General features: G+C 45.0%; 1 protein-coding gene across 1 annotated transcript in view; it reads left to right on the top strand.

Annotated features, from left to right (window-relative positions):
• Positions 1 to 11672, top strand: part of LOC142577945 (cytochrome P450 4V2-like) — a 64294-nt gene extending 52622 nt beyond the window's left edge. Inside the window, exons 9-11 of the mRNA XM_075687383.1 lie at positions 2471 to 2537; positions 5181 to 5360; positions 11260 to 11672. Of these exons, the coding sequence (XP_075543498.1) occupies positions 2471 to 2537; positions 5181 to 5360; positions 11260 to 11453 (441 nt within the window). The 3' untranslated portion in view covers positions 11454 to 11672. The remainder of the gene's footprint in view (positions 1 to 2470; positions 2538 to 5180; positions 5361 to 11259) is intronic.
• The last annotated feature ends 1885 nt before the right edge of the window (positions 11673 to 13557 follow it).

Below are 13557 nucleotides of genomic sequence, written 5' to 3'. Positions count from 1 at the left end.
CCTTCCGTCGCTTCCGTCTCCGTTAACGTTATTTTCTTCATCTTAGTGTAACATGGGCAACAATATATTCTGTAGCGTTTTGAGGGTGACATATAGGCGCCTATGAATCTAAGGACCCTCCAAATAGCAAATAGAGCAGTGTCTGAAGAATAAAACAGTCCCGTTCCACTTTTCGACAAAACTGATTACTTTCAGCCTATGGTATTGATCTCAGCAACCTTCCGCCTGCGCTGTGACTGAATTTGAATTAGAATCACGGAATTGTTGCACCATGGCAGACTGAACTTACACCTTCACGCTTCTCGTTGTGGTGTAGATATTTGGCCTTAGTATGATATACCGCAAGGAATAGCGCAATACAGCACGGACAACGGAAGAACACGAGGCGTAGCGCGTGTGTCGTGTCTTTCCTCTGTCGGTATTTTATTTGCGCTATTCCTTGCAATGCGCCACTTTCGTCGGATAGCGTGAAGGTGTGATGTCTTGGAAGCCAAAAGGGGAATTAAGTGAGTTCCTGAACTTACAGCTTGCACAAAGATATTCGGGCCTCTTACAGATAGAGTAGGGTGGAACAGAATATTGTGCGGAGAGGCTGTAAAGGGATATTCGTGTGATGCTAAAAAAGAAACCAAATTATGGAGTTTTACGTGCCAAAACCACTTTCTGATTATGAGGCACGCCGTAGGGGGGAACTCCGGAAATTTGGACCCCGTGGGGCTCTTTAACTTGCACCTAAATCTAAGTGCACGGGTGTTTTCACATTTCGCCCCCATCGAAATAACGCCGCCGTGGCCGGGATTCGATCCCGCGAACTCGTGCTTAGCAGCCTAACACCATAGCCACTAAGCAACCACGGCGGGCTCGTGTGATGCTAAAGATGCTGATAATTGCGCGTAGTGAGCTGCATTAGTTAATTTAAAGAATATGGGCATTTGATTCAGTCTTAGCCGCAGGTAATAGGATGTAATGCAAATTTCCTTTCTTCGGTGGCAAAGAATAAACATGCGTATTCACTTGTACGTTACTTGAAAGGCTTATTTACGTTTAATCACTCATCTGGGTGCTAAAAGCAATGCTTTATTTCCAAAAAGCAACATGTTGCCTTCCATTTCTTTCTCAGTTGCCACAAGTTCCTCTTTTTTATTTCATTATTTATTAACCTCATACTGCCGGCCTTGTGGCTCAAGCAGGAAGGGCAAGGTACACTGGTAAATACGCATATGAAAAGTTAGAACGCTAATAAAATATCACAAAAAATTAATCCCTAAGAAAACAAATAAAACAGCACAAAAGAGCAATTGTACCTAGAACAAGCTATTAGGAACGCGAGTTTCAAGTGATTCTGCAGAGTTAAGATTAGGGAAAGGTATGGCATACCATTCTTTCATAGTTCTGGGTAAAGAGGAATACTTAAAGAGCTTTGTCCTGGGAAGGTAATGAGAGAGAGTAAGGAGAAGGGAAGGACCAGTTTTTCTGGATGTAGAAAGAGTGAGGCATAGGCTAGTATTTACGAAGAGCTTACGGCTTATTAATGAGTAAATGAATTTTAGTGGTGGTATGTTTCGCCTCGTTTGAAGGGTGTAAAATTCGTAAGTGCGCAATAGCTCGGTTGCAGATTCTGGGAAAAAATAAAGCGAATCGCTATTCTCTGTATCTTATTCATTTAGTGAACGAATCCCAAATAACGCAGGAATATTCCAGTTTAGGTCGAACAAAAGTAGCATAAGCTAATGACTTCACTTCAGGGGATGCATCTTTGGGCATATGAGCGAAGTAGATATCATTTTCTAAAAGCATAAGAGGCAATGTTGGTAACATTACTATTTCAGTTTAGGTTGTTAGTAACTGAAATTCCGAGATTCTTGTATTCGTTGACTTCAGTCAATAGGTCTGGGCCAATTCAGTAAGAAAACTTCAGAGGTATTTTTGTTAGTTATACCTATACGAGCACATGTCTATCCGAATTTAGTTTCGTCCCTCATTCGTTGATCCTCTCAAGAATATTGTTTAGGGCTAAAGTAAGTGCTACAGTTGGTCATTACCTGTATTAATGTCGTTAGAAATTGTACAATCGTCGGCAAACAGGCAAATATTATTGGGGGCATCTATTACGTCGACAATGTCGCTACAATAAATAACAAAAGATACTGGAGCAAGCACGTTTCGTCCAGGAACGACGGAGCTCCTTTGAAGAAAATGAGACCGTTGCCTATCAATTACTACGTACTGATTTCGATCCGTTAAGTAAGCAGAAATACAGGCTTGAGGAAACTAGGGAGACTAAGAAATTCTGATTTGAAAATTAATTTGTCGTGAGGAAGCCCTTCGATAGAAAGGCATCTACTGGAAAGAATTGCCCAGGTGATTTCAGTACAGCGGCAAGAACAGCCAAAAGGGCAGTTCAGTTCATTGACAGCCATCACCGGAAAAACCATATAATTCTCAACAGGCATTTTCACTTCTCTTGTAGGAGACTCTTCGCCTGTTCCCTTCGATACCACTGATTGGACGCCACCTGGAAGAAGACTTGGTTATTGGTAAGTTTGACGCGTTTTCTTTTTTTTTTTCATTATTTCAAACCCCCTTTGAGAAGCTCACGCAGAGGATGCATCCTTTCGTGTAGGTTGAAACAGAAAAACAAAGAAATGCGGGCTCGCAAAGCGGCAAGAAAATTTCTCATTCCTTAAGGACCATAATTGTGACTAGAGTTGTGTGCAACATACAAGTTTTTTTTTTTTTCAGCCCATCGCAAGCAAGAACCCTCATTACACAGACAATCCTAGGTACAGAATGGAAGGCCGAGTTCGCTGAGCATTTGCGCGTTTAAAATAATCACGAGGACACGTGTGGTCGACAGAAAGCATATATGTGCACTGCCCTCACAAAGGTGTTTTGCCGAACAAGTGCCGTCCACGTGTTTTACCTTGTGCGCCGAAGCGCCGGCCGAGTCGACGCGTTTGCTTGCGTTTGGAGAAGACATTGTATGGTAATACAGTGACGCGGTGCGCGGCCTTTTATCTGGAGACCCGTGTGCACCACAAAGCGGCCAAAAATTGTGACCGTCATGTACACGTGTGTTTGAATGATAGAGTTTGCAGGAAAAGGGAAATGAACGAAGGCGCCCGCGTACGAAAGTTACCAGTACATCCGGTGCGATTTAGCGCTAAGGGCTGTCTAGTTTGCTTCCTGTAAGCTATATCACTGCGAGGAATTATCTTGTAAAACCCCCAGAAGGCCGTGTCCGTCTGCCCTGCTGATGACAGAACGCCGTAACAACTCATAAACAGAATGCGTCACGATCAGTTTATAGAAATATTGCAGAGCAACCTCACGTCAGCAGTGAGAAGTTCGCTTGCATGATATGCCGCTAAAGACGACCTGCGACCTTTAAATAGAGAGAATACATCAGTGAAAACTGAAGGAGGTTAGCCAAGTTACGCGCTTGCCATATACTAGTCCAGATGCGTGTGATCAAGCATAAAAGGCGTGCGAGGACAGGGATAAAGCGCTGCACTGTAAAACAGCTCAATTTAGGGAGGCTCTTCATGCTACACTTGAGCGAGACATACGAGAAAGCACGTGTGGTGTTCCTCTCGGTGTTTCTGTACGCGGCTTGCTTGTGTTTTACTCTCATGTTTGTCCTGGTCTACGTTATGCAAAGTTCCTTCTTAAATGCCATATTGAGTGACCGCCGATTGCGCCGCATGCCACCCGCTCAAGCGCCATGCGTGGTACTTGAGCGGGTGAGCCCGACATGTGTACACAACGGGGCTCTGTGTCTACCGCGACGTGGGTCACGTAACAATCCGGTACACACAGAGACATCTTGCACAGTAGATGCGCGCTACTCAGCCGTCTATAGGTGCCTACGCTTCACTACAGTCAGCGCTTCCGACAGATCAGTGCGTCCCTCGGGCGCTTCGTCATTGAGGCGGAACCTGTCGCCTCCTACAGTGCATAGCACCGCAGAACGCCCGTGAGTCGTAGCCAAACATGACGGCCACTGCTCGGGAGCCTCGGCCTAGATCATGACCTGGATTTACATTGCTAGAGCAGTTCCTAAGCAATATCACTTTGTCAGAACAGGTGCCACTGGGGTTAAAGTGAAGGTTTTTAACACATGTGCAGCTGCCCAATGAGAAACCGGTCTCGTATAGAAACAAAAAGCCTTATGAGCCCCGGATTTATAAAATGATCTTGAATTCAAAATGTTTCTTGTGCGGAAGAGCTGTTTGCCATCTGCTAGCCGCCTTCGTTAAGAGTAAGTCCGACATCCCGAGCTGCTTGCACTTGCGCATGCGAAGAGCTTCATGGCAAGAACATTATTGTGAAAATGTACCCTAGGCCTGTATTAACAGAATGCAATTACGCTAAAATTTAACGTAGGAGCAAATTCCAGTCAATCCTGATACATATCATTAGCGAAGGCGGCCGGCCATTGGCAAGAGCACTAAAGAACGAAAAGCTTTGCGAATTCAGCTCCACATACGTTTTCGCTCTCTAGGCTGTGAAATAGCTTATGCACTTAAAGCGTTCCAATTAAAAAAGAACAATGACATGTTTCTTATTTCCAGAGGAGAACTTTGATCACGAAAAAAAAAACAAGATACATGAGCGTGTTCATACGAAAGTCAAGCCACGGATATTAGCAGTTGACAGTGGTCACCGGTAGTATTGAAGTAATAGCTAATTGTTTTCTCTGGATAGAGTGAACTAGCATGCTGCACTTTAGCCATATCTGGTCCTTGCGCCCCTCAACACTACACATAGTCATAGATAAAGTGCCCGCGCGGTTCTATTGAAGGACAGTTCAAATACCATGAGCCGCACATATTCAGATTGAAAGCCTCTTTCGTTTCTGTACTTGTTGCTGCGAGTGTTAACAGTGATTTAAGACGTCAAATAGTGTTTAATATTCGCTTGACGAGACACACGCACAAAATAATTATAATATCAAAAGGCCATAACATTGCTCGAAACCACTCGTTTCGATCTGCAACACCACCGTTTCACACAGATAGTACTAATTAAAGCTTACCGCGCTCTACAGCTCTTAGAACCTTGAACCAACAGTCAGGAAGGGAAACACCGGAAAAAATGACGTAGCGTCTACAGATGCTCCCCGTAACACCCGTTATTCACACGGATTATATGCTCGCGCCTTCTTCTGCTCTTTTCAGACGGCTACCGAGTCCCGAAAGGTGCAAACGTCTACCTCAACCTGTTCAGTTTGCACCAGAATCCTAAGTACTTCAAGGACCCGGAATCCTTCATTCCCGAGAGGTTCCTCACCGAAGAGTTCACCGCACGCCACCCGTATTCGTACCTACCTTTCTCTGGTGGTCCCAAGAATTGCATAGGTTTGTACTGCATGCTTACAAACAACGCGATGCAAACTTGTGCTCCTGCAATGATGTAGGAAGGTATTGTTGCTGTGACAATACAGCGGGCGGAAAGTGACTTTCACACGATCATTCCGCGCCTAAATATGGCGCTCGTTCTCTCAGAAAAGTGAGGAATTGGGTTGGATATTGTGCTGAACTAAGCGGAACGGATCGCTTCAATGACACACACAAACTAGAGGAGTGCAGATTATCAATTTCTCCTCCGTCTTTCTTGATTGAAATTTATCTGTTCGGATACAACAGAAATGTTTCCCGCGCATGCAAGCTCCATTCAAGCCCCTTGCAGTATACGTTCGTGGAGTGGGGTGCTTTCATTAATGAAATCGTTTCTGTCTGTTTTTTCACCAACAAAAATTTCATTTCGTATACAAGCGCAAATTACAGTGCTCGTAAAAAGCCTGTGTGGCGCACGCAAACCGCATCCTTTCTTTATATAACTTCACCAAGCAATAACCAGGAATCATGGTTGCTGACAGCCTTGCGCGTATAGTGCCTGCATTCATACCAACGAAGAAGGCTCCTCAGGAGGTGAAAATAGTGAATATACAGGCTTTATTAGGTCACTTTCCTTCATTGTGGTATCCGTCGCACTGTCCTTGCGTGACATAAGACTACACATAACCGAAGCCACACTCCTCTGCTGCATCCGCTCAGGGTCAGCGCAAACTTTAGCTTGGCGGTGCAAGACGTGACGTAGCGCATCATCATCGTGTGTGCACTATTCGAGCTCTAGGTGACGCTGACTGTTATTTATTAGAACGTAGTCAGTTTGATACACAACGTAAATTTGTAGTGAAATTGACTCAAGCGCAGAATTCCTTCGCACATGAGAACAGGTGACATTTTATTCCGCGAAGGCATTGGATACTTACGAGGGAAATGTTTCGGCTTCTCTTCCAGTTCCTCTGCGATATAGGTTGAGTAAAGCGGTGCAGCAGGGCGAGGTGGGATGGATAGCGTCCGATAGACGGTGCGGCCCAGTTGAAAGTCGTCTTCGCCGTTAGTCTTTCTTGTTACGTTGTGACAGGCTTAGGCTCTATCTGACATGGCAAGAGCTGCGCTCAGGCATAGTGATTGCCGGCAGCAATGGTAACGCTATAGCTCCGCCTGTGACTAGCAACACTCCTCCTCCTCCTCCTCTTCAAGAAGCAAGAAAAGAAACCAAATGATATTTTGCCTTCCCATCGTGCAGCATTCTCTGTGTGTCGTGGCAAGACATGTCCCATGGCTTCTATTAGAGCCGAAGGTTTCCGTTTCAAAATTTTTGGGGCAACGCCGCCTTTCCATCAAGCGACGCGAATGTCAAAGACGAAAGTAGACGCGCCGAGAGGAGACGTGCGGGAAGTACGACACCCAACATGAGCATCGCTGCTTTGTTTGTTTGATCTCTAGCATTCCCTTCCATGCGTTACCTTTTGACGCCTCAGCAATATATATGAATCAGCCGCGCACATCTTGCATCAAATTTGCGTAAGCATAGGCATTCTGGTACAAACAGAAAGCACGTACGTGACGCTTGCATGCGCATGCAGTTACACCACAAGTACACCGTCGTATGCGTTTACCGGCGATAGTCAAAAGTGCGAAAATCTGCCGCTCTGATTCGGTGTCTAAGGCGTGACGCTGCTGAGCACGAGATCGTGGCCTCGGTTCCCGGCCGCAGCTGCTGCATTCCGACAGGGTGGAATGCAATAATGCTCGTGCGCCGTGTTTCGTGTGCAGGTTAAAGAACCACCGGTCGCCAAACCTAATCCGTGGGCGTCTACTGCGGCGTCCCTTATAATTCCCTGTGGAGTTTTGGAAAATTCAACTCCAGCATTTCATTTAAAATCAAGATATCGTACTCTGAAACTTGTAACACGTGCCCATCACTGGCTAGCAATAAGTGAAGGTCACGCTGCTTTGGTGAGACTGTTGTCTATTTTTTATTTTTCGTATTTCTCTACAAATTATTTGTTTTCATGCTGCTCACTTCTACAAATCCGTGCATACTTGCCTGCAGATAGCGTAATAACCACACAAAACAAAAGAGACACATAACCACATTCATGTCGCTCACCTACAACAGAAGGATCCATTTCCAAGCTTATAGAACAAATATCGAACAAAGTACGAAAGTAAATGACGAAAGCCAGATTGCCTACCACCGCCTATACCGTGCCCTATCACGTGATCCCATAGTTACATATTTCGATGACTGTAAGTGGAGATCTTGGCATGTACTGTCGCGGCTGCGGTTCCAAGCCCCTGTTTGAAGATTATGCCATTGTAAGTAAAGACAACAGTCAAATAAGCTGTGAGAATGCAGAAGCTGCCGAGATTATGCGCATGGGCAGCATGTTTGTTTCCTTGACCAGGAAAGAAGTCGACTTTATCACGCCATAATCTTAAGAAGGAAAAGGCAAATTTTATTTTGATATGGTTGTTCTGTTGGTTTTCATGCTAAATCGTGATTTGCCAGCAGGGAGGGATCACGTAATATGGCATGAAATGATTGGAAATCGTCCTTTCCTGTGTTTGCGTTTTCCGTTATTTATTTTAATTCATTAACTCATGACGTTTTATGTGCCAAAATCGCGGTCTGATTGTGAGGCACGCCGTAGTCGGGGACTCTGGAATAATTTTGAGAACCTGGGGTTCTGTAATGTGCACCCAAGACAAGGTAAACGAGCATTTTTGCATTTCGCCCCCATAGAAATGTGGCCGCCAAGGCCGGGACTTCATCACGCACCCTCCGCCTTAGCAGGGCAACGCGAAAACGTTGACGCCACCAAGGCGAGTGATTTATTCTATAGGCTTGAGGAGGAGTAGGGCACTTGCTTGCTGCAGGGGGACCTAGCCTTGCAAAAGTTGCCGGCAATTTCTCAGCCTGAACGCCATCTATCAACCGCGATACGGTTTGAAACGCTTCCTCGGTAACAACACCAGGTATCAAAAAGAAGTTGACATCGATCCCAATACGCTGCGCGTTTTCCGAACCGCAACCCCCCCACACAGCTCACTCTTCACTTGCCAAATGTGCATCACGGAGGAAGTTTAGAATGGAGCTCAAACAGCTTGCTCCTAAAGTCCTCGCGGAAACAAAATATCACTCACATTTGAGTATGCTGTCGTCTTGTGCTTGAGTTCATCGATTAATATCTTACGTTCTGCTTCAAATTCAGGCCATTTTAGTATGCAGTATTTGGAAAGTTTGGATGCGCTTTGTAGACAATCACAAGTAAGAAGACGGGACAGGCGCAAACTAACAACTGAGGTTTATTCGAGGGAAACACTTAAATATCAGTTCATGCCAGCGCAGGCACATCAGGGTATCAGCAGCAGCTGTTGATACGCTGATGTGCCCCAGAACTTAAGATATTACTATTACCATCTACTTAGGACAGGTAGTGACCGCGGATCGGTATCATGAGACTGAAATAATCAAAAGAATAAGAATGGGCTGGGGTGTGTTTGGCAGGCATTCTCAGATCATGAACAGCAGATTGCCATTATCCCTCAAGAGAAAAGTGTATAACCGCTGTGTCTTACCAGTACTCACGTGCGGGGCAGAAACCGGGAGGCTTACTAAAAGGGTTCTACTTACACTGAGGACGACGCAACGAGCTATGGAAATAAGAATGATAGGTGTAACGTTAAGAGATAAGAAAAGAGCAGATTGGGTGAGGGAACAAACGCGACGTAATGACATCTTAGTTGAAATCAAGAAAAAGAAATGGGGGCATGGGCAGGACATGTAATGAGGAGGGAAGATAACCGATGGTCATTAAGGGTTACGGACTGGATTTCAAGGGAAGGGAAGCGTAGCAGGGGGTGGCAGAAAGTTAGGTGGGCGGATTAGATTAAGAAATTTGCAGGGACAACATGGCCACAATTAGTACATGACCGGGGTAGTTGGAGAAGTATGGGAGAGGCCTTTGCCCTGCAGTGGGCGTAACCAGGATAATGATGATGATGATGATGGTGATGATGATGGTGATGATGGTGATGATTATGTTGATGATGGTGATGATGATGATTATTATTATGATGATGATGATCAGTTCAGCTAAAACCATTAATCACACAATGCTCAGGTGGTGGAGACCACAATAAAAGAAAGTGGCTTAAGAATAAGCTTTAGCTCGGGCCCAACTCCGACACGGCCTATACAGATACAGGTAAAACGTAGAAACGCTTTGAGATAAGCGCCGGACCGATTTTAATGAAATTTGTTGCACTTCAGAGAGAAAGGTCAATTCTAGTGACAGTAGGGAGCGGAATTTCTATTTAGGGCCTCCATATTGTTAAAAGAATTTTCAAAAAATTTGAAACTCCGAAAACAATAGAAGCATGAAGTTTACAAATTAATAGCTCTGCATCAAGAACAGATATTACGGTTCTGTAAATGGCATCCGTTAGATCATTGAAAGCGGACAAATTCGATACGTCATTTTACATTTTACGTAAATTTGTTACATTGTGTACAAGGGTTCTGCAAAAGTCGTATTTCCATATTACTATATTTTCCAGATTCATGTGTAACATATAAATTTTGTGCACTTTAGATGTACTATTAGATGCAATTCACATAATTATGATATAGTTTTTCATTGCTGAGTTACCAGAGTTGTAAGCTTGATAGTTTCATTTTCTGAAAATTCGCGATTTTCTCCAATTTTTAATAAAAGAAACGACGACCTAACTCACAAATTCGAAACGAACAGTGACTAGATTTTATGTTTCTCGTTTAAATACAACAAACCTCGTCAAATTTGGTACAGTGGTTGCCCAGAAAAACGAATTCTCCTTTTACATGTATTTAGATAGGAGTACCCGAGCTAAAGCTTTCTCTTAAGGTGGCCATTTTAATCTCTCTTTTGCTTCCTGGGGAGCCTTCTTCGTTGGTTTAAACTGCAACGATTCGCGCGTCAGACTGTCAAAGGCCTCGTTGCCTGCTACGACGATATGGGAAGATACCCACTGGAACATGATGGTAAACCAGACTTTCTACAATTCTTTAAGAACATGTAATGCACTCTTAATGCACTTGTCAACTGATTATGAGACACAACCTTTTACTCCGTGGTAAACCCACGGAGTAAAAGTTGAAGCCCAGCCTTGTAGGCAATTCAGTTTTCGCAAGGCTGCTGCAACGGCAACACTTTCACATGCCGTCGAAGACACGACGCGGTCAAGTCTGGCAGCCCATTATTGCCAGTCGGTATCACCTACGCCACTGCACTAGCTCCATTCTCTTTGTCAACACAGCCGTCGGCGTACGACTGCACATGCCTGTCATACATTCGGCCGAGTTGCTCTACCACCAAAGATTTATTGCTACACGTGTAAGTCATTTAGTGGGAATATCCGCCTCCGTGCATGTCATTGTCTGTTCTTGCAACTGTGCCGCCTCAGCGAGACTCAGGCAAGAAGAATGCTTCTCCAGAGATTTCGGAGGCGGACGGAATCTTGCATCTTTGTGGCACTCAACACATCTCGTGTATATATGGCCTACAATTTACAAAATTGTCGGACCACTAGGAGCCACCGTTGTCATTTGAAAGCGTGCAATGTCAGCTTACAGGCCTAGAAGTTAATCTTTCAGTTGCAAATTAGCGCTCTGTGTTTATATGTGCTGCGTCTTTTGGGTTGTGCTATTGTTGCGATATCTGTAGCCAAGTAAGCTATACCGACTTACCCAGTCTTCAAAATGAGCAAGAATCAGTACGACAGGCAGGCTTTTTTCCCACCAAACAGCGTCATAAAATGCCGCTAACGGAAGCAATTCAAGTTATACTAGGGCCCCCTCTAGAGGTAAACACTGTACGGTACGCGATGTCATACATCCCCGATGTCGTTGCTCACTCCCCAGGCCAGCGATTCGCCCTTCTGGAATCCAAGGTGATCATGGCTAAACTGCTGCTCAAGTTCTCGGTCGAGTCGACGCGCCCCCTCGACCAATTGCGAGTCAGCTACGAGATCATCGTAAAAGCCCGCGGTGGACTGCGCGTCTGGTTTCGGAGGCGCCCTCCTGTCACCGACAAGTGGCAGGTGTCAGCAACGTGAAGACTGAGCCTTTTTTTTTTCTACACTACGTATTTGTATAATGTTTGTACCGCGCTACTGTTAGTACCTCCTTTCGCACTAATGTTTTTGCTACGCTACAGTAAATGTGGCACGAGCGTAGTTTCTTGGTTGTTTCTTTGTTATTTTGGTTTTCGCGCGTTTGTATATACCAGAGGCTTTGAGTGCAATCAAATAAATCATTTGGATGGTAAAAATAAAGGACGCCTGGATCATTTACTCGCGGGTTGTTTATTTCTGTTTTTCATCCCATTGTTTCATATCAACCTGCCAGGTAGCAAGCGCTAAACGGCAGGTACAGGATAATATTTGCAACTTGGACGCTATTGCGAATCTCGTGTATATCCTTACATCGTTTCGTTTTTTACGCTTGAATTTCGCACTTTTCTTTTTTTCGTATCTATAGCACGCTTTCAGCATTAACATGGTCAGGCGGCAGCCAAAGTTTCTACAAGGCGAAAACAAGTTCCCTTGTCGAAACTTTGGTTCCATCTGGAGACACCTCTTGATAAGTTATATGTGCACCGGCTCGTATAAGCACTGCATGTTGACCTCCAGAGCAGTGCCAGTGATGATGCCGCTGTTGCACTTAATTAAACAAAAAAAAAACAACATAGAATACGTATATATAATGTAACTGTCACCTCATAGCTAGGTGTGATGCATACTGACCTCTTAACTAGATAGTGCGTGATATTCAATGGTTTCTTTGAAATTAGTTACATTTGGTCTACTCCAATTCTCGGGCCACTGCGTATGAGCCAATTCCTGGCTAATCCTAGCCATTGTGGAATAGCTGGAAATGAATAGGCTGACGCGGAGGCAGAAAAGGCCCACACGTACTGACGGGAAGATTATGAGACTTAATTTTTCCCGGTATCAAATCAACGCCTGGCTCCATAACTCCATCAAAACCTCTATGGCGCGACAATAGGACAACCCTGAACAACGGCAAGAGCGCCTCCGTAGACTTGACGCTGGTTTGCGATTCCGGCTTCTAGTTCGGTGGCGGAGAGGTCAGCAAACACTCATCCATCGATTACGGCTCGGTGTGGCGCACACAAACCGATGCCTTCACAAGATTGGACGAGAACGGGACCCTGACTGTAGCGTCTGTCACACTCCCGAGACAATAGCTCGCGTGCTTTGCGTGTGCATTCAATATGCGGCCGAGCGAAGAGCATCTAAGTCTAGTGTTGACTGCTTGGACTCGCGCCCCTCTTCGGAAGAAAAGATTTTAGGCGCGTGGAGAAGAGTTGACTATGCCCAACGTGCCATAAAGTCACTCTTGTGCTTTCTACGTGAGGCTGGCTTAGACGATCGCCTTAAGAACCTGTGAGACGTGCAGACAGTGCGAACTGTGTTGGCGCAATAAAGTTTCTTGTCGACACGATTACACCTGCGTGCAATGTGTCTACAGCGCGCATCCGCGTATTGGACAACGTGTATATAGTAGCTCATTGTACCATAACATAATGACCTGCCACCTTACCTTTCCCTGTATCTCCCACTTCACCTTACCCCAGTGAGGAGTAGCACGCTAGAGACACGCCCTCCAGGCCAACCTCTCCTCCTCCTGGCAATCCGCCAGAATGGCTATGTGCCTACTGGGACACGGGGGGTTATAGAACCTTTAAAAATACCTATCGGTACTCTGATACAAGGGGCATTTATGCATGCAGTTCCCTCTGTATGTATACCTCTACACACTATCCTTGCGCCGACAACGATCAAACATCGCCGACGTCCCACCGCGTGCATCCACCAGAACTGGTGGTTGCATGTCGAAATGGCTTGGGAACAGTGTACTTTGCATACAGAGACACTGCATGACATTAGAGTTGCGACCTGTGAGGTTCATAAACATTGCATGGTATTACGGATTGCATAAATGTGAAATAGACAATTCTAGTCATCGAATTTAGTTTTATACAGCATTTAAATAATTGATTCACGATAGCTTCGCTAGAGATTGGTTCCAATTTGATTCGATCTGCATAATGTTTACAGCTGCAGACTCGCCATATTTTAATATTTTTCTTCCCTCACCTTGCCGCAGTTCAGGGTAGCCAACCAAGCTCAGTGC

Source organism: Dermacentor variabilis, chromosome 1, assembly GCF_050947875.1.
Source record: "Dermacentor variabilis isolate Ectoservices chromosome 1, ASM5094787v1, whole genome shotgun sequence".
In the NCBI taxonomy this organism is placed as follows: Eukaryota; Metazoa; Arthropoda; class Arachnida; order Ixodida; family Ixodidae; genus Dermacentor; species Dermacentor variabilis.
Note: the sequence above shows the minus strand (reverse complement) of the source record. Positions and strands in the feature narration are given on the sequence as shown.